Below are 26,199 nucleotides of genomic sequence, written 5' to 3'. Positions count from 1 at the left end.
TATCAGAATGCCAATTAATTTACAGCATGCAGCATCCTGGAGTTGAGGAATTCATATATTTTGTGGGGGAGGAAATCACTGTGTAGTCTCAGATGGCGAACTAGAACTTCAGAAACTGTCTCAAATTACCCAAAGAGGGGGAAACAGTTTCAAGAAGGAATTAAACACTGATGCAGGCCTCCTAATGTGTTTTATTTTGAGAGAGAGACCAAATTGATAATCAGGACAGTACGTATGCACCAAGGACAGTACGTATGCACCAGAAGAGATGAAATACTTGCTTCATCTCAGTGAAGAGATTCACCCAAGTTCTAAGGCTAGTTGGGTGGTTTTGTCTCCTAGGGGATTAAATGGGCAGAAATCTGATTGGCTTATCACAGTCCTGAATCATGATCCAATAGTGTGTGGACAGACGCTGTTGCCCATCTCGACCCATGCTGATTTCACAGGGGTCCTGCACAGGCATATATGTACTAGCCCATTTGATCCTACAGGTGGACAACTTCTCAGAGAAATGATCAGAGTAAACATTATGTTAATTTAAAAATATTGTTAAAGTCACAGTACTTCTTCTAGAGGCCTTATAAAGGGTAGGCACCTACTGCTTGCTTATATTGCACTTAACCTTTTGCCACCTCTATGTACTTGCTTCACCAGCATTGAATTCTACCTTTACTCTTGAGTACCAAAGCATTTTAGCTCAGAAGAGTGTGAATAGCATATTACAAAGGAAAATACTTTACTGTCTCAAGATCATTGTTGCTATAAAATAAATGCAGCTGTTCCTATTTAACAGGCTGTATTTGAGCTACTCTTCACAATTTCCTTTGAATTTAATGCACTGTGGATTCCATGAAACGTGTCAGCATATTAAATAAAAATGAGTCAGACTATAAAAAACATGTCAACAGGTGACCCAGTTCAGTACAGTTTATATGGTTGTATTTTAAAACAGTAATAACTCTTGAATGCATATAGCTGGTGCCAGACATGCTTTTCAAGGTTATTTTTGCTTTGTGCGGTAGAGAGGTGGAAAAAAAAAGAATGAGAACTGAAATACTCTAAGGGCCAAAATCTCATTTATTTTCAGTGAGAACAGACTGACTCACAGTGATACAGGTTAACAATGATCCTAACTGGGAATCCCTTATGACTGACTCTGGGAGTTATGGATGCCTGTTCCCATTGGATAACTTTGCTTGTTAAAAAAGGGAACAGGATTGGACTGTACACGGTGTTAAAGTTTTAATCGGTTGTGGTACAAAACACTGACACAGATGCTTGATTTCAAGAGCAACTGATTGACAGAGTAGAAAAAATAACCAGACACAGTGAGTTGCTGGATGCAACTTTCCCAGTCCCAAAGCTCAGTTCATGTACCTGTAATCAGGCTCTAATCTTCGCACCATAGGCGTGATTTAGTAGGTGAGATCATGTCACCTGGTAGCTGGCCTCTGGGACTAGCAGTCTGCTGCTTAAATCAGTAGATAACTATAGAAGACCTTTACCTCAAGTGGTAGAGATGTATGGCTTTGGGGATAAGATCTCAGCTTCAGTTCCCACCAATGACTGTGGCATCTCAATGAACGTAGCCTCCATTTAGTACACTTGGAACTCCTGTGCCCTACTACATTCGTATCCCTCTCGAAAGCATAATTCTTCTTTGAGACTTTGCAGGTGATAATGAGAACTTATGGTCAGTCCTAATGAGACCACTGCCTGTTGTGCTGCTCAATATTGTGTCACCATATCCTTGCATTCTTCTGGCAGCATCTTTCTGTATGTCTGCTCTTGTCCTATATTTAGAGCACACTAGCTGGAGTTACCCGGCGTTGCTCGGGGCAGGTGGTAGGGCCCTGCCGGGCATGCCCTGTGTGAGGGCCGGGAGGGAGCAAGCACGGGACCTAGGGTGGGCAGGGCAGCCCAGCTTGTGCCTGGGGCTGCAGGTGCTGCATGGAGCAACAACCCCACCACCTGCCCTGAAACTTTCGACCCGCTACCTGCCTCCCAAAGGGGGCTCCCCTCTCCCGTGGGCTGCAGTAAGCAGGTATTGGGCTCCCCGCCACGTGACCAGGAAGCTGCGCCAGACCCTGGGCCACTCCGAGCACCACCGCCACTGCCTCTCCGCTGGGCTCTCCTCTCTGCGCCCGCAACGCCCCCTAGTGGCAGCCACGAGCTCCAGACCGCTGCTCGGAAACCCTCTGCTGCCGCTGGAGGGGAGGGGCCCAGGATGAGTGACATCACGGGCGGGAGGAAGGAGGAGGCTCCCCCACCCCGGACACGCCTGCATAGTGGAATGGCCTGGTAGAGGTGAGTGGGACAGCTGCCGCTCAGAGCGCCACCCCTTCCCTCGTGCCTCTGCCGCTGGCCTTACTGAGTGACGGTCCCCGCCGCTTCCCCCGGAAAGCTGCTTCTCCCTGCACTGCCAAAAGTACCTTAAAACCTTCTCCTGGAGGAAAGGTTACCCCATGGAAAGTTTGGTTGCCGGTAGCTCTTATAGTGTCCAAATTATTAGCGCACAACCATACAAACATTCTCCTTTGTATATTAGATTAGTATCCTGGTGCACAAGAAGCTCTCCTAGTGTGGCGTAGTGGCAGTTGCTGTCTGGGAAACATGGAGAGAAGAGGCTAAGCTGGAGCCTAGGGGCGATGGACCCCTAATCCTAGGGTCTGAGGCATCCTGGCCCTGGCCTTTGTAGCCACATCACATATGTACTGTGCTGTATCCTGAAGGAACAATAAACCCCTCTATTCTACGACTGGCAGAGTCTGTTCTTGCTGCTACGGGGCTGCAGGATTTGGGGGAACCGCAACTCACCGTCACACCTAGGTACCTCATTAATATTAATAATGGTTGTATGAAGTCATAGTCACTCATGGAAGGAGAGAATAAAAGGGTAGAATCAAATATTTAAATTGCATTTGGAGCAAACAAAATTGACAAGAATGACAACTCACAATATTGTCATCAAAATCTGTTTTTCCTTTGTAAATCCCAATGGTTTAAAGCCACTTTATTGTATTCTTAAACCCCTGCCCTCACATGCAGGGTCCATTTTTGCAGCAGCTATGGAGGGTGGCAGGCAGGAGAGAGATACTGCCATATCTTCTCCAGGGTTGCTTTCCTATTTCTGAGTCTGCTTCTGCAACATGGAAGTCAGTGGGATTTTTGCCATTGACTTCAGTGTGAAGAGGAACAAACCCTCTCTCTCAGCAAAGGCAGCATGATCTGCAGTGGGTCTCAACCCAGCTCCCTCAGCTCTGCTACTCTCCAAATCCAAATAAAGTACAGAATTTGACTCCCCAACACTGAAGCCACAAGAGAAACCGCTAGCTCCAATTCTGAACATTTCTATCTGATGTCTCAGTCTCCCACACTGCTAAGATTTGATACAAGCAGCTCAAGTTTTGCAGGAATAATGGTTCAAGTTGTCAACTGTCACAGCCACCTGCACAGCTCCCATTATCTCTGTGTCATGGATATTATAAGGAAAAAGTAACAAGACAAATGCAATAGTAATAATACACCCCCAGGTACCAACTATATTTAAAGAAAATATTCAGCAGCAACAGAAAGGAAAATGCGTGAATCTATGTATAATTATAGAGAGTAGCACAAATGCCATGAGAGGAGGTCACACATTTCAGTGTCCTGCAGCTCACAGGATCAGAACTTATAGTCGCCAGAGAAAAGATATTTTATGTCTGTTTATCCTGGAACCTGCCCTACCCTTGATTTGTCTTTAATTTGACTTCAAGTGTCCTATGGTAACATCAGATAACTTCTTTCTTGTAGACTTGGGCCTGCAATTGCAAGGAGACATCCCACTGTCCCACATATTTAACTTCCATGATCCTTAACCCCTTTGGTGAAAACTCAGACAGAGCCTGACCTTGCTCCCAAAGAAGTCAATGGAGTTTTTCCATTTAATTCATTGTTCTTAAGACTTCATATTTTTCCTGATAAGGGATAAATCAAGAACCCTTAACCATGAGCTAAACAATTCATATTCAAATTCTTTTGCAAATGTACAGGCAATCGTTATACTTAAGTTTTTATATTATGAGTCCTGTGCCCTGCTCTGCAAATGTAGTTGTAGACAGAGTCCCTGACCGTAAACAATCAAGGTTTTTTTTTTAACTCCTTGCTTTTGTATCATTCCATGGAACAATGCATCAGCCGTGCTGATTCACAGGAAGTTGCTGATGGGATGTATTTAGGGAAACCAGAAGGGCATGGCATTTTAAGATCTTGCAGATACACAAATTTGATTAATTTAGAATTAATTATTTCACACTCAGTGCACACGTTGGATGTTTAAGAAAACAGAGTAAAATGATTGTAAAAGAAAAACAATACTCATCCAGCCTTGTCCCTGAAAAAAGTCCAGTGATCTGTGACATTTTCCATGAATACCAAGAGTTAAAAAGGATAATAAGAGGGGAAGGCGAAAAGGGTCAATTTAACTTTTGAAAGACACGTTACACCGTCTGAAATCTCAAACACTGCAAATATTATCCTCACAAGTTACGTAGGGGAGACACTTCTACTTAGAAGGAAAAATTTTAAGGCAAAGTGTTTTAGGCCCTAATCTTGCAACTGGTTCTGCATAGATGGGTCCCAGTGTCCACAGAGCCCTTCTGACATTTGCTAGCAGGCTATGAAGCATTTAGTATGTCTTTGAAAAATTTGGTCTGTATGCCTCTGGCTGGGGAGTGCAGGGGTAACAAACATGGACCTCCCGCAGCTGGGAAACATGAACCCTTCACCTAGCTGTGCCTGCGGGAGCTGCTGTGGCAATGGAGAAGTGCTTCTCACTTGGGACCAAATTGCTGCAGTGAGGGAGAGTTTGGGGTAGCCCTCTCTCCCTGGGACAGCCTGAGTACTGAACCCCTCATCTCCAACCCCACCGCAGAGCAATGATTTAACATGAAGCATGGACAGTTTCATTTTATTTTCCAGAACACAGAAATTAATGGAGTTAAGGACACAACGCTGAGTAAATCTTCTAGTTATCCATAGAAGGGAATTACTATTGACAAGGTATCTGGGTAGAGGCATACAGCGCTAAGCTGACTTTTGGATTAGCCTTGTGCACCTATTCATTTGTACTTGGGCTCCCACTCCTTTGAGAATGTTAGCAGGGGTGCATTGTTTTACTATCCCTCTTTTACAAATGGGGAAACGCAAACACAGAAGCTCAGTGACTTGCCCAAGTGAGTCAGTAGCAGGGCTGAGAACAGGATCGCAATGTCCTAGCTCCCCAGGTATGTGGTTCAACATGAGAGTGCAGGCAGAGGGAAAAGAAAAGCAGTTTGTGGTCAAGGAGCCCCTTTCTCTCCTACAGGATACCACTAACACTAACTGAAGGGAACGAGAATCCCTGGTCTCCTGCAAGCAGTGGAGGCTACAGAGAGAATTAAGTTCAGCTGTAGGGCTAGCAGGTGTAAGCACTTTACTGAGACATCAAAGGAAATACTCAGAAGACTTCATAAAATCACTCCAGAGGCTTCATAAATTGTGACAGTAGCACATCTTCCCACACAGCTTACCAATTTTTCCTATGTACCACTCCTAGCTCCGATGTCCTGGCGAAGGTTTCCTTTCTCTCTGCTTTTGCATGATATAAGTTCCTAATCTGTTTTGCAGTAGCACATGGGAATCATTTACTCTCCCGCTCTGCAGCCCTGTGCTTTTGCATCTCCTTAGGAAGCTGCACTTGTTCCAAATTGCACACTACAGAAAAACTGGTAGTCAAAGGCAGATTGCCTGCATGGCAGTGGAATTATTCTCTGTCACCCATTTGTTTCTTTCAGGTGTGCCTGCTTGCAGGGTACTGTGAAAATCAGTGCTCTTCTGAGCAGGGTTTTTAAATAAGGGCTGTGGGGATAGTAGCATCCTTCTGAAGATGGAATCCCTGGATTTAATAGTAAGGTCTGTTTAGAGCTGCATGCCTTGGCTCTGGAGGTAGTTCTTAATTGCAAGTGAGTTTGAGCTTCACCTTTGGGGTAGGGAGTTTATTATAAAAAAGGGAAGCAGGGTAATTAAGAACAACAAAAGGCTGGGCATTCAAGTAACTCAAGGATCTTTAGATGGTCATGAAAACATTGCTGGGTACTCCCCTTAAAAATAAGAGGAGGAGGGAAAGAGTAGGGATGCGTATTGTGCTGCTAGGATTTGTGTTTGGATATCTGTGTTAAGCTTCTAAATGTTCTTGAAATGGGGTGAGCAGGGACTAATCCAAAATTGACTTTGTGAGTTACAAAGGGGTTTCACAAAATTGGGTGATTGGGCCACACACAGGAAGGTGAAATTTAGTGCAAAGTAATACGCATGGAAAATATGATAGGGTCTAAAATAGCTGTTTCCACTCATGAAAGAGACCTTGGAATCCTTGTGGCTAGTTCCCTGACATCTGCTCAATGTGCAGTGGCAGTCTTAAAAACTAAAAAGCTCATTGAGTACAGGCAGTCCCCGGGTTATGTTGGTCTGACTTAAGTCGGACCCCTAGTTACGAACTGGGGGGAGGAGGGACCCTGCTAGTGCGGGGTGCTTCCCCCACTGTCGCTGCCTCTGGCGGCGTGGGGGGCGCTTCCCCCCCAGCAGACCAGGGAGACGTGGAGCTAGTGCGTCCCCCCCCCAGCAGACCAGAGAGACGTGGGGTGGCTTTTCTCGCCGCGGGCGGCGGGACCGCCGAGACGCGCCGCAGTCCCGCCGCCCGCGTCCTCCATGGCGAGAAAAGCCGCTCCGCGTCTCTCTGGTCTGCTGGGGGGGGGGGGCGCATTAGTTGCGCCCCGCCTCCCCCCCCAGCAGACCAGGCTTTTATCACCGACGCCTGGGGTAGAGCAGCTGGGGGGCTGCTGGGTTGGTCCCACAGCGCTGACGTGCGGCGCTACTGGACCAACCCAGCAGCACCCCAACAGCTCTGCCCCTGGTGTCCCCAAGTCAGCCGCTGTTGAAACTGATCAGCGGCTGATTCCAGGAAGCCCGGGGCAGAGCAGCTGGGGTGCTGCCGGGCTGGTCCAGTAGCGCTGAAGAGCGGCGCTGCGGGACCAACCCAGCAGCACCCCAGCTGCTCTGCCCGAGGCGTGTCCGATTCAGCTGCTGCTGGTCAGTTTCAACAGCGGCTGAATCTGGACTAGAAAATCCCAGATTTTAGAGGTGCAATGTGTACTTGATCTATTAAAAATATCAGACCACGGGTCTCCCTATAGGTTGCATGATGATTATTAATGGTGAAGCAATTGTAATGAATTTTTAACCTCAACAGTTTAAACGCTCAGTTACTTAGCAGGACAATTTACTATTGCTCTCGGGATTGCTATACTTCCCACAACAGTAGTCATTGGGTGCTCTATTTTCTCTCCATACTGATGGTATATGGGGGAAGAGTTTCTAGTTTCATGATTCTGATATTATCTTCATGAATTGTTGGTCATACTACGGGTTAATTTAATCCCTTGTTACTCTTTAAGCATTATTGATGGTGAAATCTTTGACAACACTCAAACATGCTTTATAAGACAATTCTATCTTTTTCCCCATCTTAGTATGGTCACTTTACATCTGAATCTCTGTAATGGGATGAGAGAGGGAGTCATAATAGGAAAAGATATATTTATATGGCATAATCTTAACTGAGGTTAAACTCCTGGCAAATTTGCTCTGACTTTGGACTGCAGGATCAAGGAAACTTGAAATGGAGATGCAGAATGTTAGTTCAGGCCCTACTCGCAGGTGTAGAAAACAAGAATAGATCTTGCCAATGCAAAATATCATTTCCCACTCCAGAGAGAATCTATTTTCTTCATTAAGTAACACCCCTTATAAAAGTGTATCTCACATACCCCCACACACCCTGTATTATCATTGCTTAAAGTTACCGGTTTGTTACATTAACTCACTGGCCAGGGGAGTGAAAGGAGAGGGGAAGGAGCAGGGGCTTCTCTCCAACCAGACTGATGCTCCGATCTTGACAAGACCTAGAGGTTCGTGCAAGCCACTGTATCTTTTATAGGACTTTTCTCCCATTCAGGTCTATACATTTTGCTTGTCCGTTCTTATTCAGTCACTGCTAGTTCTGTTTATCTGGAAGTTGTTTTTTCTTTGTCTTCTGATATCAGCATGTTGGTGCCTTCTAGGGTTGCCATGTGTCCTGTTTTGAACTGGACAGTCTAGTATTTAAGCTTTCTGTTAGGGAAACAAATTGAGAAAATATAAATAAGAAAATATAAATGTTTGGTATTTTCTAAATAAGATGTAATATAGGTTGTGATGTAATGTCAAGTGTGTCCGGTATTTTTGTTGAAACCATCTGGCAATCCTACTGCCTCCTTCCCGGTGTTATTCCAAGGCTGTCTTATCTGTCAAGGGGTGCTTGCTCCTAACACCAAGGTCTGTCTATTTGTCCTGCCCAATTTATGGTACCTTGGTGCCCCTGAGTCTTCCAGCTTCTTCTCCCCTTTCTTTGACCACCTTGACTCTGAAACTGCTGAGTCTTCAAGTTATCTTTCGCCAAACACTCATATTTCACACTCATCCACTTCCCTTCTCCAGGAACTACATAATTGTCACATGGGAAAAGGGCTACAATTGCCTTAGTAAGGTATCCATCTATTTCCAATACAGAGCTTCTGAGAGTACAAACTTTTAATCATTCATCATATTTTCTTAATAAAACAACAGCTCTGCCTGGGGCTTCCTGGAATCAGCTGCTGATCTGTTTCAGCAGCGGCTGAATCGGGGACCCCTGGGACAGAGCAGCTGGGGTCCTGCCGGGTTGGTCCCGCAACGCTGTCCTTTGGCGCTGCGGGACCAACCCAGCAGCACTCCAGCTGCTCTGCCCCAAGAGCAGCTGGGGTCCTGCCGGGTTGGTCCCGCAGCCCTGAAGGGCAGCGCTACGGGACCATCCGGGGAGTACCCCAGCTGCTCTGTCCCAGGCGTCCCCAAGAGCAGCTGGAGTGCTGCTGGGTTGGTGCTGTAGCGCCGCCCCTCGGCGCTGCGGGACCAACCCGGCAGCACCCCAGCTGCTCTATTGCAGGCATCCCCGATTCAGCTGCTGCTGATACTGACCAGCAGTGGCTGAATCAGGGACTCCTGGGGCAGAGCCGGACTATCGTAAGGGGGGGCTATGAGGGGTCTGGGGTGGCATCCCCTCCCACCCCACTCCAGACCCCTCATAGCCCCCCCTTCTGATAGTCCAGCATATCTGATAATCCGGCACCCCCGGGTCCTAAAGGTGCCGGATTATCGGAAGTTTACTGTACTCCTAAATGCAACAGTGTGCCCATGCTGGGTCACATCTTTCTGCTTTAATGTCAGATACAGACACATGCAGTCTGCTTGATGCTTACCAGACAAGAGCGGCCAGCACAGTTACAGTTATGTAACATTTATTTTCACACTATCCATTAAACTATTACATAAATCATTATAAAACTCTCTTGTCTGCACCTGTGATGTGCATAGAAAATATGTGGGATTCATGGATGAAATGCAAACAAGCTGAATAACCAGTCTTTCTTTATCCAAGGTGACAAGCTCTCCCTGAATTGCTGGCTGAATCCTACTATGTCCAGTGCCTTCCCAAAAAGTTTACCACTGATGTCATAGTTGTTCTTAGTTTATTTTTTAATTTGTGTTAATTTGTTTAAACCAGGAATGTCCGAGAGGGAGAGGCAAGTAATGAAGAAGCTAAAGGAAGTGGTAGATAAACAAAGGGATGAGATCAGAGCCAAGGACCGGGAACTGGGACTGAAAAATGAGGATGTGGAGGCTGTAAGTATTTCCTGCTTCATGTTTGTGACAAATTTCAAATCAGTTTCGTGCTTGTGAAGGATGGACAGATTATTATCCCTGAAGTACAATGTCTTCTGTGTATCTGTAGAAGAGGTAAAAAAAATCATGAGCTCTTCAGAGCAGGTACCAAACCCTCTTCTGAGTGTGGAAAAGACCTAGTTAGAAACTGAAAATGATGAGGGAGCAGACTTTTCACTGGCCCAAAGGTTCCCAACTCCTATTGGGCACCTAACTCCCCTAAAAACTTTAGAAAGTCACCACTTAAGTGGTGCAAACTCTTTCACACAGTGCACGTAGGCCAGCCTCGCGCTTGGAGGAATCAGCTCTGGAGGAGAGAAGGCTGCACGCCTCACTAGGTTTTGCTTTTCTCTTCTGAGCCTGAAGCCTGACTGAGGTGATATTTGTGATTCAGATACTTGCTCCCTACAAACAGTCAGTGAAACCACATGTCCTTTCACAGATGATTACGTAGTTAAAAATTCCTCTGAAATAAAGGAGATCTTTCAAGATAACTACAACAGGAACGTATTTCCAGTTCTGTAATTTAATACTTGTGATTTAATGTACCATGGTTTAATGGAGGCAAACTTATTGTGTCACTTTATGGCAGCTGCAACAACAGCAGAACAGGCTAATGAAAATTAATCATGACCTTCGGCACAGAATCACAGTAGTGGAGGCTCAAGGGAAAGCGCTAATTGAGCAGAAGGTGGAATTGCAAGCATGTCTGCAAACCAAGGAACAGGAGATAGGCACTTTGAGGGCAGAGCTTGGGAAGCTAAGAGAGAAGCTACAGAAAGAGCACAGCCAAAATGGAGAAGAAATAAAGGTAAGAGGCACTTGATTCTTCCTGGGCAAGTGACTCCTGTAGTCACTGTTGGTTAATATTCAAGGCAACCAGTATTTGTGCTGTTTTGTGTCTGTGTATTTGTTTGTTTGTTTGTTTTTTCTAGGGATGTAAGCCACTAGTGGAGTAGTGGACTACACGATAAGCCTAAGCTTATCAGGAGGTTGAGTCTCTACTCAACTGGTTGCTTCTCTGCCCCCGTTGCTGCTTCTGTCAGAGGCAGCAAGGGAGTGGAGAGCAGGAGCTAGTGCTTGGGGGAACCGGCTTAAAAGCTGGTTTCCCCCAAGCACCATCTCTGCTGGGGTGGGCAGGGGTGGCAAAGGCACTGCAAGAGACTGAGTCCCAGCTCATGCCCGGTTCCCTGCTGCATCTCTGCCTTTTAAATGTACTAAGAGTTGTCCGGGTCTTACTATATTTAAAGGCAGAGCCGCAGCAGGGTTAGCTCCCGAGTCAGGGAACTAACTCTGTGGCGGCTCTGCAGTTTCCCCGATCAACTATTTGATTAGCCGATTAAACACAATTTAACAGCCTTAGTCCCACCCCTGTTCTAAAATATTTAATGTTCCAAAGTGCAGTGACTTCTGAGATTTTAATCTTCACCATGTCTGTGCATCTGTAAATTCTAAGTGGTCCCACAGGTGACTGGTTGGTGGAATGTTGATGGCATTGTAACAGTGAAAGTCCCTATGTTCAGGTTTCTTCATTTTATAGATACGTTGCTGTTCATGGAATTCAGCCTGCTCCATCTGTCCTTCATAGTGGGAGGAAATGTTGGGGCTCCAGGGCTTGTATGTGGGCATGAAAGTACAACAGGAAGAGAAGCTGGTTACTGATATTGACACCTATATTTAGTCCAGGTATGGGCAATTAAAAGGTGGCAGTTGGGAGATAAGGGCACTTGCATCTCCTGTTGGCTGTGAATCACTGTTGCTAGCCTATGGGAGTGGCAGGAAGCAGCATGGACCAAGACATTGGTTCCCATAGTTCTCATTTGCTTGGAACAGCAATCCATGGCTAATGGGCACTGTGATCACCTCCACCTGTGGAAGCGCAAGTAAATATATGTTGTAATGGGGGCCTGGAGAACAGGCTAATCCTAGAGAACAGGATCCAGCCTGTGGGCCAATATTTCCCTATCTCTGGCCTATTTCACCGAAGTGGGCCTCATTAGGAACAGGACATCTAAGATGTAGGGATCCTTGGCTAAAATTTCTTTTCCACATCCACTTTACTTTTGCATAGTGTGTCAGAGAAGGCATCTTTCCTATATCCCGCATCAGAGGTGCTGTGTGACTCTCATGTGTATTGGAGTGAAAGGTGCTATGGAAATGGAAAGGGCTTTCAGTTCTGGCCCCTGAATTTCACTTTGACAGAGATTTCAATTTCTTTGTGGCCCAGGCTTTTCTCCAACAATATTTGTGGCTCTGACTTTTGTGGGAGGTGTTAAGATCTGGCGTTTTTGGTTTCCCCCACACCTAGTTCCTATAATGACAGCACTGTATAAAGCAGCATCAGTTATCACTGCCCAGATTTCCTGGATCCATCTTCATAAGCAGCCTGAAAGTTACTGTCTTGAAAATCTACAGTAAATTAAATTTGAGTGAATTAAAGATCTCCTGTAAGTTACAGCATATGTGGTAAGTAAGCAGAAGTGCTATATACTGTTATGGATGACTTCTAGTATCCATTCTCTAACTTCTATTCTACAGCTTTTTCCCCCCTCCAGAGGTCTTAAAACAATTCCTCTTTGGGAAGGAACTTTCTATTGGTCCATCTTTTTGTGAACGTGTGCGCAGGGTAATAAACTGGAGGTGGTAGTTCACTGTTAGCTCCCCGCAGGTTGCTGGTGATTTATTTACCTGAGCCTCCATAACTACGGCTGCTTGCAGTGCCCATTGGTCATGGCTCATCGTTCCCACCTATGGGAGTTGCAAATGGCTGTACCTGTGGAAGCACAGGTAAATAATGAGGCATCTGCGCTGGTGCTACAGCCTCCTATCCCTTGCAAAATTGGAGCCAGCACTGATTTGCTGCAGGGGGAGAGTCCTGAGGATCCACGCCAGATCCAACTTGTTAGGAAGTGCATGTGTGCTGCTTCTCCCCTCCTCACAGCAGTGCACATGCTTCCTTATCCGCCCGGCAAGTGTCTGGCCAGGGAGGCAGGGTCGGGGGATGGGGGAACTAACATGGCAGTGGAGGATCTGGACTTTGAGCAGCTGGAATTCTTAAAGGAGTGGCACATGTGTTTCTTCCAGTGCTGCTTGCAAATCCTGCCTGAGATACTTGCCCCTGGAGACCCTCGGGGACCAGCTGAGCTGCTCCTGCCCCTTCTCCCCTGGCTAGAAATCCACCAGCAGCCTGCTCTTGCCCCCTCCATCCCGTCCAGACACCTGCCCCCTGCCTCCCACCCAGATTCTGTACCCTGTGCCTATCCCACTCACTGTCAGCTCTGCCTTGCACACTGGACCCCTCATTTTTGGCCCCACCCCACAGTCTGAGGGCCCCACAAAATTCACTAACCCTGGAACTCTAGAACAGTTAATCTGGCCTGAGGCCTTGAACCTCAGTCCTACCTACCTCTCCTGCCATGGGGCTGGAGTGCCAGGGGAGTGAGGTGTCTCAGTTGGGGCCATATCAGTCAGGGTGGGGTTTTGGAGAGGTTGGTTTTTGCTTCTCGCTTGGGAGGTCCTTGACTGATTTTCCCCTCCCCTCCCATGGATAAGTGGCCTCTGACTCAAAACAGGTTCACCGCCCCTCCCATAAGCAAAGACACAGTTGAAACCTTTTTTGTGTTTTGACATAACGTTTTATTTAAAAATGAAGCCTGGTCAACAAGCCCCCATTTTGCACCCCCTTACTCCCCAACCCTGAGCCTCTCCTACACCTGAATCCCCTGCCTTCAGCCCCTCATATTCCCAAACCCCTGCATCCCCCACATCCTCAGTCTTGTACCACAACACTCCTGCACCATCCACATTGCAAATCTGCATTTTGAGCCCATCATAGACCCAGACCCCACTGCCCTGAGTCCCTCAGACATGCCAACCCAAATTCCTGCACCCCCATCTCCACAAGCCTTCAGCTTGCTCAGCACCCTAACTCTTCATCTGTCCCCAACACTCATCAGCCTGGAGACCCCTACGTGAACCAGCACCCCCTTCTCCACTTCCTGCTGCACCCATATTCCCTCCTAGAGCTTGCACCTCTCACCTCCTACCCAACCCAAATCCCTCATTCCCACCCCCGAGCCCGCACCTCCTGTCTCAACCCAGTGAGCAAAGGATGGAGCCTCAAGGAAAGGGTGGGATCTTGGGGAAGGGCTGGGGTAGATCTTGACTTGCCCTCATATTTAAAAAGTGATATTGAGTGTAAAAAGGTTGGAGACCACTGGTGTAAAGGGGGACAAGAGAAGCTGTGGCTAAGGTACAGATCTGAGAGTTAGATTACTTGGATGCTGTTTCCTGTATTACAGATTTCTTGGTGACCTTGGGCAAATCACTTAAGTTGTCTACAGCTCAGTTATATGAGTGAGAGGCAGGCCTGGAAGATTTGGTTTACATATGTAATGTGGATGACCATTTATGTCCCAGATTAGAAGCACAGGGTATTAGAGCCCTTTGACTTAGGGCAGCTTTATTGTTGTTGGGCTCTGTGAGTACCCTATCTGGGAGCTTCACATTTGTCTTTGTAGGCACGAATGTCATGTGTGGTTTCACTTTTCAGTATCCAAATGGTGCAAACAGATGAATCTTGCACTCCTGATAATGGCCATTAAGAGTTTTATTACCCAACAGAAGAGCAGTCTATTTATTACGCTCACTGCCACTAAAGTTGAACATAGAATAGTTACCCCTCTGCATTAGAGTAGAAATCCCATCTGAACAGTTATTTAACAACAGTGGCTGAGGAGAAACCAACAGTTTTGTCATTATGTAGATTTTATAATTAACTAAAACCACTTCAGACATACCTCCTGAATTTACTATGCACATGGCTGTTAACACATCTTTTCAAAGTTAATTTGTACCTGCTTGCTACGAATTTGAGGAGGAAGGATTTCTCTCAGTAAATTTTAACAATTAAATAAGCAGTTTGGACCGCTATAGAACATCTTGTACAGTGGGGTCCCAATCTTTGTTGTGGGGTCTATGCTACTGTAACATAACTAGCAGAGCACTTACCATAAACTATTTTAATTTCTGGTATAGGCCGTAGGGATGAGAGAGACTAACTGATAAGCATCATCCTTAATGGGAGATGGTTACTGGTTAACCAGTAGGGGGCTGGAGTAGTCCCTATCCACAGTGGGCCTGGGAGCATAGCAGGCTGGGCTGGAGCACCCTGACTTGCAATGGTGGGGGGCACTCCAGCCTGGCACTCTCTCTTTAATCTGTTAACTGGCTAAACATTATGTTTAATCCGTTAACCAATTAAACCGGATTTTACAACCCTAGTATAGAGATCCCTGTAAACTGAAAATGTATGAGAGATCCCTGATGCGTATTATCTGCCTGCATTTTTATATACCTGATACCTTAATGTTCATTTAGATCTGTTGTTCCTTGGCTTGCTTCCTGCTTAATCTATTGTGTGGTGTGTTAGAAAAAACTCAGCAGATAGCACACAGCCTCTGAAATGAGTTAAAGAGCAAACACCTTTCCAGGTGCTGGGCTGGAGAGAGAGGCTGTCCTGCAGTGAAAAGTTTATAAACACATCCAAGCATTTGACCTTTTGCACTCTTGGAGAGGTTACAGGCCTGGTGTAAACTCACCTGCCACTTGTGCTTACATCAGGACAGAGCCACTGTGTCTTGAACCCACAAATGGAAATGGTCACTTCTGACAGATAAACAAGTTAAATCTCTGGGAGATCACAAATAGAGAATAAAAGAATGTCTGTTATTGTGAGTATGCGTTGAGCACAGCATAAACACAAATACAGGGAGATGATCTCCAGGAGATAAATATATCATGCATCTCTGACTGCCTCATCTGCACTCTGTCCACTAATCCAATCCTCCTGGGAATATTTCCTACTCTCTAAATATCTCAGCGGCTTGCTCCAGCTGTCGTTTACAAATAACAGCTTGTCAAGATAACCATTTCCATATTCATTTTATTGTGCTTTTTTTTTTTTTTTTTTTTTTTTTTTTTTAAGGCTTCCCCTGCCAAAGACTCGGACCAATCCTGTTCTGAGCTTTATACCAATGAGAAAGGAGATACCTCTATTTACAGTGCTTCTAGTTCTGACAGGACTTGAGCTACTGACTCAAAGTTGTCACATTATTCTGCACAGAATTGTTACTACAGGTCTTTCTTAGAGGTTTTTGTAGCTTAATCTGAGCCTTGTACAGGGGTCTCCTGGACACACAGCACCTGGAGTTCCAGGCATAGAAATACAAAATATAGTTCCAATTAAAGAAGAACCACTGTAAAGCTCACTGTCACATTCCCAAAGCAGTATTTGAAGAGATTAGAGAGAGATGGAGTGGAGAGGTATATATTTTAGCAGTACTTGTTGTTTGGGATGACCTGAAAAACTAACAGCGTTTTTTGCCAGTTGTTAATGGTGTCCTCATCCCAAATTCTTGCTGTTAAAATCTTTGTACTAGACATGCATGAAAACTATATAGTAAGTTCCTAACTGAACAGCACTTCAGGAAAAATCTTTTTCCTGACACCCAGTGGGTGACTGTCTTATAACATGAAGCATAATGATCATAACTTTGCATATTATATAAAAATACAAATTGACCATAACATGACTGAAGCTCACTGTGACTTTTGACAGTTACCTGCATATAATAATCATTTTATTCCAGTGAATGTCTCATTCATTTCATTGAAAGTTTGGAGGATGCCAGCATTCTAAGGATTAATGAGAGCTTTTTCTGTCTTTTTTTTTTGTTGGCACATCATTTCTCTAACAGCTGAATAATTGTGAATGTTCAGAATTAAAGCATGAATGAACAATGTGCAGAGTTGGTTACAAATCCATAAAAAGGAAGAGAGGCTGTGATCCTGCATCATTGCTAATGGAAGCAAGACTGAGTCCTTAAAGTGGTTATGGTATTGTTTAACCACCTATCGAAACCAGACTAGGGCTAATTCTACCAAACTAATCTGCAAATATTTATATGCATGTTTTAAATGAACTTGCATTGACCCAATTCATGTGTTAGCTTCCTATTGACATTTGTGCAATGAAGTGGTGCTAGCACAGATGCTCATAGAAAGTACATTTGAGCTTGTGATCAGGTCTTCGCAGAAACATGCAAAGCACCAAACTACAAAGTGACCAGGTGAAATTAGAGTAATGGAGAGGGGGCACAGATAATGAGAGGAGAGTAATTCTGAATCAAGGTGAAGTCCCACATGCATGTGCACAGAGGAATTAAAAAACAGATGTACGGGGCAGGGGGGAGAAGAACCAAGCAGCAACATTCATCCCATTAGAGCAAATGTACTTTTATCTTGTCTCCTTAATGATGCCCTTATGGAACTTGCCATATAATGAAATTCTCCATTTGCTGTAGGGTAGAGCCAGGCTGGGAGGGGACATGTACAAAGGACCACCATTGTTTTCAGTTGTCCTTAGTCTAAAGCAACCTGATCACCAGTATTCTAAAGAATTTTCCTATTTAGTGTCTAATGCTAGCTAAAATATTAGCATCCCCTCCAAGGAGGCAAAGAAATGTCAGGGTCACAAGCATGGTGTAAATGCCTTAGAAGAAGATTGCAGCCAGAGAGGGAGAAACTGGAAGCAGGGGGGAAGTAGTTAGGAAAATAAGTGAGAAAACAGAGGAAAACAGGGCATGTGAGAATGTTTAGGGTGTTCTGGCCCCACGAAAAATGACAGTGACGGTCAGTGTTTTACTAATGAATTGAATGAGCTTGGTACTAATAGTCTATGAGATGACTACATTGTTGTTAATTCAGCTGGGAGACCCAGCTTTGTAAACAGGACTCTGCAGCCTTGGCTCTGAGCCAGCCAGCATGAAAGTATCTTCAGTCTCTGGAGAGAAAGGATGCTTTCTTCTCATTGCTGTAACTCATCAGTTTCATGGCAGTGGCATCTCTTCTAATTGCAGTCATTCCCCATTCTTTCTGCTGGGACGAAGGTTCTGCAGTAATTGCAGTGGCAAGCAGAAAGCTGGAATAACTGTCTGCTCTGGAAATAGCACTAGATATGTTGGCTTGGTCTGAGTAAACTTGTTGCATTGGCTCTGTGCACGTCATTCTCTGCTGACTTAGATGAGGCATGAACAAGATGACTTGTCTGGGGAATGGGGTGGGAAGGAAGCAGAATTGAGATGGGCTCAGAAATTATGAAGGTGGCCAACATGGGTGTGGTTGTATGGAAAAGCATTTACATTATGATTTCCTTGGAACACTTTGTGTTCCATGCTAACTGTATTATGTCATTAGGGTGCAATAAGGAAACCTAATGGAATCCAAGGCTCTGATAAACAGAGACAAGCCAGCATTCAAGTGGCTATTCCATCCTTGCTGGGAAAATTAAATATTTTGCAGCAACAGTTTGCACTTCTGCAAATGTGTCCATTAACGAACCCTTCCCATAGCCCTGGGAAATGGGTGAAGGTTATTATGTTGATGAGTGAGCTGGAGATAGACAGGCTTATATTGTCAAAAGTGAATTGTGTTTGGATGCGCCAGTACTTGAGTCCCTGAAATTAGTTGCTTAGGGCCTCTTTTTTCCTGTGAAGTTCTGAACACCCACAATTCCCAAGTGAAGTTTGTGAGACTTTGGGACCTGTAAATAATCATACCCTTGGTGTCTAAAATCAGGTACCCAAAACTAGAGACCCCTACTGGAAAAGCCATTCTGTAGATCACAGTTACACAATGAGAGTGCATCTACACAGCAGGGTTGAACTCGAAATAAGCTATGCAAACTGAGCTACATCAATTGCGTAGCTCATTTTGAAATTGGGAGCATCTACTCAGCACTTATTTTGAAATAGAGCACTCTTCCTCTGACTTCCCTTATTCCTCATACAATGAGGGTTACAGGAGTCAGACTAAGAAGTCCTCCAGCTTGACAGTATTTCAGTGTAATTTTGAAATAACTGCCTGCTGTGTTGACATGGACTAAGTTATTTTGAAATAATATTGCTGTGTAGACATACCCTGAGTTAGAGCAAGAGGTAGAAATGGAATCCAGGACTCCTGACTTCTTATTCCCTATTCCAACTACTAGACCTCTTCCCTCCAAATGGTGAGAATGTTCTGTTTCCATCACTAACAACCACAGTTCGGACTTAGGAGACTTTGATCCTAATCCTACAAACAGGTGCATGTATGCTGAACTTTTAAGTACATGAGAAATCCCATTGAACTGTATAGCACTACTCAGGTACATAAAGTTAAGCGTCTAGAGCAGGCATGTCCAAAGTCCGGCCCGCGGGCCAAATGCGGCCCGCGGTCGGATTTAATACGGCCCCCCCGCTTCTCCCGGCTCCCCGGTGCTTTTTTTAACTGGCGCGCTCAGCGCGCCGCTTCAGGCCGCCGCGGTCCCAAACCCTGCCCCTGCACTCCGCTTTGGGGCTGAGAGTGCAGGGACAGCCCCCGCTTCCTCCCCCTCTCCTGGCTCCCCGGCGCTCCTCTGACTGGCGCCGCTTCCGGCCGTGCCGCCGCCGTACATGGCGGCCGCTGCGGTCCTAAAGTCCACCATGTAGGGCACGTCCGCAGCCCCGCTCCCCCGCTTGGCTACGGGTTCGCCCTGCCCCCGGGCCGCCGTGAGGCCAGCGTGCCCTGCGCTCTCCGCCCACCTCTGACCCTGCAAGCCCTCTACCTTGGGGCTGAGAGTGCAGGGACGGACTCCGCAGCTGCTGAGATCAGGGACGGACTCCGCAGCTGCTGAGATCAGGGACTGCCTTTGAACCAGACCTAGCCTATGTACTGCAGTCCAGATCTCAGTTTCACCCTTCACATTAGTGTAGGCAAGTTTTTTTTTCAATTGAGATGAATACATTGTAAAATCTCAGTTAATGTCAGTTGGTCTAAATCAGTTATAAATATATTTGGACACAACATGTATAGTTGGTGTTATGTCGTTTGCCGTTTGCAATAAACTTTGCATAAAATAGTTAATTTGCATTTAATTTTAATGGTTCAAAGAATGTCAGGCAAAATGGTCGGCCCTCACGCATGTTCACTTCATCAAATCTGGCCCTCTTTGAAAAAAGTTTGGACACCCCTGGTCTAGAGGATAGAAGCCCTAGGCTACATATTTCCTGGCCTGCTAAAAAATGGCACTGTCAGTTAGGAGCATGTAAAACAGGGGTGGGCAATAATTTTTAATGGAGGGCCATTCCAAGAATTTGGCAAGTGGCCAAGAACTGCACTTTTCTATGGGGAGGGTTCTGGTCTGGGATGGAGGCTGGGTGCAGAAGGGAATTCAAGGTAGGGAACTGGGGTGAAGCAGAGGGTGTGGGGTCTGAGAGGGAGTTTGGGTGAAGGAGGGGGTTGTGACCAGGGACTTGGGATGCAGGGACTTGAAGGGGACAGGGGGCAGAAGCGGGTGCAGGCCCTGGGAGGGAGTTGAGACCTAGGGAAAGAAGGGGAGGAGGTACAGAATTTGGATAGTGACCTGGAGCAGAAGAAGATGGTGATCTGGGGCAGGGAGTTGAGGAAGGAATAACAGGAGTTGCCAGGGGCAGGCTGTGTCTGGGAGGTACTTACCTAGGCAGTTCCTGGCCAGCAGCCCAGCAGGACCCTAAGGCAGATTCACTGCTTGCCTCATTCCCAAGCTGCTCAAAATGAATGATTGCTCCCAGTGGCTCTGTGCTCCAGGCACCCGAAAGGGAAGGGGGATGCTTCACGTGCTGCCCCTGAACCCAGCAAACACAGTCCGTTCCCACTGGCTGCTTTATGTAAAGCCTCCCCTTTCCCTCTATGGTGCCCAGAGTAGAGAGCCACATGGAGCAGTCAGCCACGTCAAGTGGTATGGGACTGCTCTCTGCTTGAGGGTTCTGATAGAGCAGCCCTGGGGCCAGATCCAGTGGCTTGGTGGGCCGGATCTGGCCTGCAGGATGTATCTTACTCTCCCCAATGTAGATAATAATCCTAACACAGAATATCTACTTTCAGAGGTATGTGTCTGCTATTGACCTATCCCTCACTCTAATCAATCTCACTCTGTTGTGCTTTTCAGAGGAAAAATTGATAACCAACTTGTATTACTCATAGGTTTCCTAACTAAAGAGAGGGCTTTAGAAACCAGTGATTTTCCTCAATTGTTACATGAGTTTAATGCCAATTAAAGCCACAGGATATTTTTAGGAACTAGAAGTAGTTAGAAGATTTTAATATATGAAACTTTCTGCAAAAAAAGTTTGGATTTAATTTTGTAACTAACTCTACTGGAGACTGTACTCCTAATACTATGTATAGCCTATCTGACTGACATGCAATTTGGAGGAGAATATGAGACTGGAGCCAGGAATTCCTCAATTCTAATCCTCTCTACATGATCGCTCTGTGAGCAAGTCACTTACTCTTTTACCCAAAGCTAGGTCTGCACTGCACTTTTGCTGGTAAAACTTTTGTCGGTCTGGGATGTGGAGGAAAATAAATGCCCCGACTAATAAATGTTTTACAGATATAGAGCACTGGTGTGCAGTACTTTAGTGGCAGAAGATGCTCTCTCTGACAAAGCTACTGCATTTTGTTGGGGGTGATTTTATTTTGTCGTAAGGAGAGCTCTCTCCTGCCAACAAAGAAGAGCTACACTGCATACCTTATGGTGGGACTTCTGCAGCAACACAGGTGTGCCACTGTAAGGTGCACAGTGTAGACCTAGTTTCTTGTTCCTGAAACAGAAATAATTAATTTATACTGACCTACTTTGTGGCATCTTTGCAATCAATTCAGTGTTAAACCTGAAGATTTAGTATATAGCAGTACAGAAGTTCTCAATAGTTTTTATTATATTGGCCCTAAATGGGTGCATCTTACTTAGAGCTTTCTCTGGGAAATGAGATCCTGATCTGCTTTGTTCAGGGAGTGTTGAAAGCAACATATCTATTTAGGAGGCTATATTTTGAACAGAAGATACCTAGTTAGGAGTCTTCATGCCGCTGGACAGACTCCTGTGACAGCCAGGAAATTCTTGGACTGCCTTGGTACTCTTCCTTAAAATCCCAGTTGTGGGGAGGCGAGCTTGTGTCTTCATCCGGTCCAAATATGGAAATCATGTGTCTCAGCCCATTCAGTGATGCAGTTTCAATGTGCTGGTGCCCCTTTAGCTCTTGCAACCATTATTGCGTTTCAGTTATACTTTACTGCATGCTCCGTTCCAACTTCTATTTTATACCTGGAAGTTTCCCAGATCTCGTAGGGTTCTCAGTTGCTTCAGAGCATCCTGATTTCAAGCACACAGGCCCAACACAATTTTATGTTCTCCATATATCTTATATGGTCAACCCATGTCATTGAATACAACTGTATGATGGCTTTCTTCTCTTCTGCGGTGCAGCCCTGCAAACAGATCTGCGCAGAATCTTGTTGAATTTGATAGGACTTCACAGAGGCATGAGACACCAGCTGCGTAGATTAGGGCCCATGTTCTTCAGAGATTAGGATACAAGAAGCAGAACATCTGCAAGATCCAGGATCAAAACTGGAGAAATCTCCTAACTTTGAGTGAATTTTGTATGTAACTATTATATAGAAGAATAATTGGAGTAACTGATCTACTAAAAAATCCAATCCTTCTGATTCCTACAGGGAATATGGGATACTCCACACAGATCTGTAGATCTCTTCTTTACAGTTGTTTGGGTTCCCTAGTGTTTATACCAGAGAGGTGTGACTTGAGCGAGGGCATTAGTAATGTGGAAGAAAACATTGTCCTCACTCTGTGTTTGTAAGCAACAAGTAGCCAGAGGCAGTTTTATTACGAGCTGCAGCAAGGGAAAAACTGGTTCAGACAGGGGGGAAGCCCCCTCCCCCCCCCCCCGAGGCAGATCTTCGAATACAAGCAATTATGAAGCAGTTTATATACTGTCTATTAAATATAATAACAATTAGTCTCCTTCCCATTACAAACACCAATGGCTAACAGTTATTTAGTTCCACCCAGATGCTCCTTATCTCAAGGTCCCTACCAGAGTCAGCATTCTATCCTTATCTTATGGAGGCGAGAGGCGAAGGCAGCGTCTAATTACAGATCTCGCGTTGTCAGGCCACAAACTTAGCCTGACTCTTGCTCTCTTGTTAACAAGACCAAGATGGCCGCACACAAATTCCCTTATTCCCTTTTCCTGCCTCCACAGTAAAATAGTAGGTTATTACCTATTCAGAGAAACTTCAAACATCTTCTAAAGGAGCATCTTTTTATGATTGGAAATACACTCAGCAAACCACGCATCAGGAGTCATTTATTTTAAAATATCTACGCTTGATTAACTATATTTTGCAAAGGGCCTGCTTTCCTCAATTTGTTAAATGTAGACCCTGCATTTAAAAAAAAAAAAAGACTTAGTGTTTGTTTTGGGGTTTTTAGAGGGGCCTGATTCTCTGAAACACTCAGACCACCTAAATCAGGTCCCTTTAGAGATTTCTCAGGTTGGATGTCCAAAAATGTTGGAACCCCCAAATCATTAGTCACTTCTGAAAATACAGGCTTCTGCATAAGTAAAGCAGAAAACCTAATTCTACTGGACAGGGCACTAATGATTGGCCTCAAGATTTAGGGCCTACTCGCTGTTGACTCCCACTTGGGACTCCTCCCATCGGAGGAGCTGAAATAAAGAGGGCTCACTCCATCTTAGAGCCTAAAACCCCCAAAGATCCCCTTGTATTTTAGCTTCCAGCAGTTTCCAGCACAGTAAGGAATGCTGCAGTCTCCTACCATTGAATTATTCTTGCTGGAGATCTTATTAATCCTGAGCAATGAAGCAGGAGTTGGCTTTCTATGTAGCACTTCTCTAATGTTTATAGCTCTTGTAATAGAGGATCTGATCAGTGTTAAGAGCAGAGATGGATGATTTGATTGCATCTCTAAGTCCAAGTCTACACTGGCAAGTTACTGCGGATTAAATCAGCCCCCACCCTGTAACTTCTGAAGTAACCACACTGGAAAGGCACTGACCATGCACTAAATCCACAGTCGCTGAGCTCTAGGTAAACCACCTTGACAAAAGGTGTAGCACTAGCTGTGCTCTGGATACAACGCTCTGGTGCCAGTGTGGACACTGGCCTGTAACACTGTTCTGACTGGCCTCTGGAAATGGCCCATAATCCTTCAGGTTCCCTTAGCTCCTTATTTTGAACTTGGATGTCTGCCCTTCAAGCATGTGCATATCCAATTTCAGAGTGCTGTTTGGGGCAGGCTGCATGCTGTGCTGACTTGCTCTGGGACACAGAGCCAATTATTCAGGTGGAATGCTCCTGCTAGTGAGCACAGAGGCAGGCATCCAAATGTGTTTGTGAGACTGTTGTGCAAAGGAAAGCCGGGGGAGGGAGGGCTGAGATGTGAGAGTTTTCCCCTCCCCTCCCCTTGCCTCAGGACCAGTTATTTCCTGCTGCTGTATAAACTTCCAAGAAAGCATGCTGTCACGTTCCAAAATACAGTCTCTTCTCCTTGTCCCACATGCCCTCATTCACACCCATACACTCCCTTTCCCATGACTCTATTGAAAAGCAGCTGTCAAAATCCATAAGATGACCATGAAGCAATGGGATTGGGAAACCTGCATCATGTGACACTGACTGCCCCATGCTGCATTGCAAACCCTTCCAAACCCTGAGCCAATTGCACAGTGGGATACTTACCACAACACACTGCTCTGTGGTGGTACAAGCGCTGCTACTGTGGATGTGTTCTGCCATCACGAAGAACACAGGGTGGACATACAACAGTGGTTTCCCTACAGTGCTCTGTGAGCAGTGCTTTACATCTGCCAGTGTAGACATAGCTTAAGGAAAAGGTAAAACTTTCTTGGTGCACAGTGAGTGAATTCAAGCTTGTATTTCATCCTCCAGACAGAACCCAGCAATGATGACTATCTCTCTGAATCTGAGAAAATGGCTATGGATTTAAAAGATCCCAACCGTCCAAGATTTACTCTGCAAGAGCTACGGGATGTCTTGCATGAGCGGAATGAACTAAAGTCGAAAGTATTTTTGCTGCAGGAGGAGCTTTTATATTATAAGAGGTATGTTGGTGCCCACTGTTGGAATTGCTACCTGTGCCTTTTCCATTGTGCTACAGTTGGGGAGGTACAGAATAGATATAGAATAGAGAGAAACCAGTGGCTGGATGTAAAAACATCAGCTGATTCTTGGCTTCCGTAAGACAAAGTAGATATGCATCCAATATCTGGAGCTTTTTTCAACTTTCACAAAGGTTTGGGAAGAGTTTGCTTCAGGATCATCCCTAATTTTAATATTCCCCCAAACCGGAGATATATTAGTAGTGGGAATATCAAACAAATGCGTAGAGCTTTTGTCTTTATCAGAAAATGGCCTTTTGACGATGGAAATATTTGCCAAAAATGTTGACAGCGTGTATGTGTCATTTTCTTTTGCTCTTTACTCCCTTTCATTTTTTGGTGACAAAATAGAGTAAGAGACTCTAGATCAGGAATTAAAACACCAACAACCAAAAATCTTACCCCTCCCCCCCCGTTTTTTAAGTCAGATGAGGGGCAAATCATTACTTTCTATTAGGTATGTCAACTTGTAGTCGAGTACACAATTAACCAACAAGCCAAAGCTACACACATTCTCCCCCTGTATGAGGAAGCAAGTGCTGGAGGGAGCAGGAACCAGTGCCATGGGGATCCTGATAGAGAGGTAGCAATGTGGAGGGTGAGGGGGCAGGCAGGAGCCGATACATGCGGGACGCCAGTTTTCAAGCCAGCTCCCTGTGCGTATGTATCAGCTCATACAAACCGCTTCCCCCACCCCCCACATGCTCCTCCGCACTGCTGCCTCTGTATCAGAGACAGCAGTGTGGGGTGGCAGGTGGGAGCCAGATACAGAGGTAGCAGCATGAGGTGGCAGGAGGCTCCTCAGGAGTGGGGGTTGGGAGCACCCTGACTGCTGGCCCTGCCCCCAGGGACTATTAAATAGTCATGTAACTTCTAATATTATGTGCAGTTACACGACTATTCAATTAATCACTATTGAACATCCATACTTTCCATACTAGCTGTAATTTCAGGACAGTTTTTGTTCCACCCTCCAAACCATAACTCTTTTCATAAGCTTTTAAAAAACCCTCTGTCATTACCTACAGCCTCTGTCTCAGCACATGGCTAGTGCCAAAAATGCATTGCCATCTGAGGCCTGTTCTGTGGCCCAAGTGCAGTGAGGTGGTGGACACAGTTCCGTGTCGAGTGGACAAGCGCCAATACCCTAAAACTATTCTCATTAGCAGCCAGTGATTTTCAGCCTCCTCATAGAGGTCAAGAACTAAATGGGCCCTAACGACAGAACTGCTTAGCCGCCCCTGTAGGAGCTCTGTTGATTCTGCCATTTGAGGTACATCAGTGAGGGAAGCCTGTCTCACTGTTCTCTGTG

At 45.5% G+C, this 26,199-nt stretch overlaps 1 protein-coding gene across 3 annotated transcripts in view; it reads left to right on the top strand.

Moving 5' to 3' along the window:
* The window catches only part of RILPL1 (Rab interacting lysosomal protein like 1), a 52,058-nt gene that overhangs the window by 7,930 nt on the left and 17,929 nt on the right, over positions 1-26,199 (top strand). Inside the window, exons 1-4 of one of the 3 annotated variants that reach the window (XM_075898541.2) lie at positions 5,854-5,987; positions 9,662-9,780; positions 10,412-10,630; positions 24,658-24,830. In XM_075898541.2, the coding sequence (XP_075754656.1) occupies positions 9,664-9,780; positions 10,412-10,630; positions 24,658-24,830 (509 nt within the window). In that variant the 5' untranslated portion in view covers positions 5,854-5,987; positions 9,662-9,663. Of the gene's footprint in view, positions 1-5,853; positions 5,988-9,658; positions 9,781-10,411; positions 10,631-24,657; positions 24,831-26,199 lie in introns of those variants that run through there. The other 2 variants (XM_089775333.1, XM_075898542.2) reach the window with 2 other exon arrangements.

The sequence above is a fragment of the Pelodiscus sinensis genome, chromosome Z (assembly GCF_052426305.1).
Source record: "Pelodiscus sinensis isolate ZL-2025 chromosome Z, ASM5242630v1, whole genome shotgun sequence".
Lineage (NCBI taxonomy): Eukaryota > Metazoa > Chordata > Testudines > Trionychidae > Pelodiscus > Pelodiscus sinensis.
This window is presented reverse-complemented; position numbering and strand designations above follow the sequence as displayed.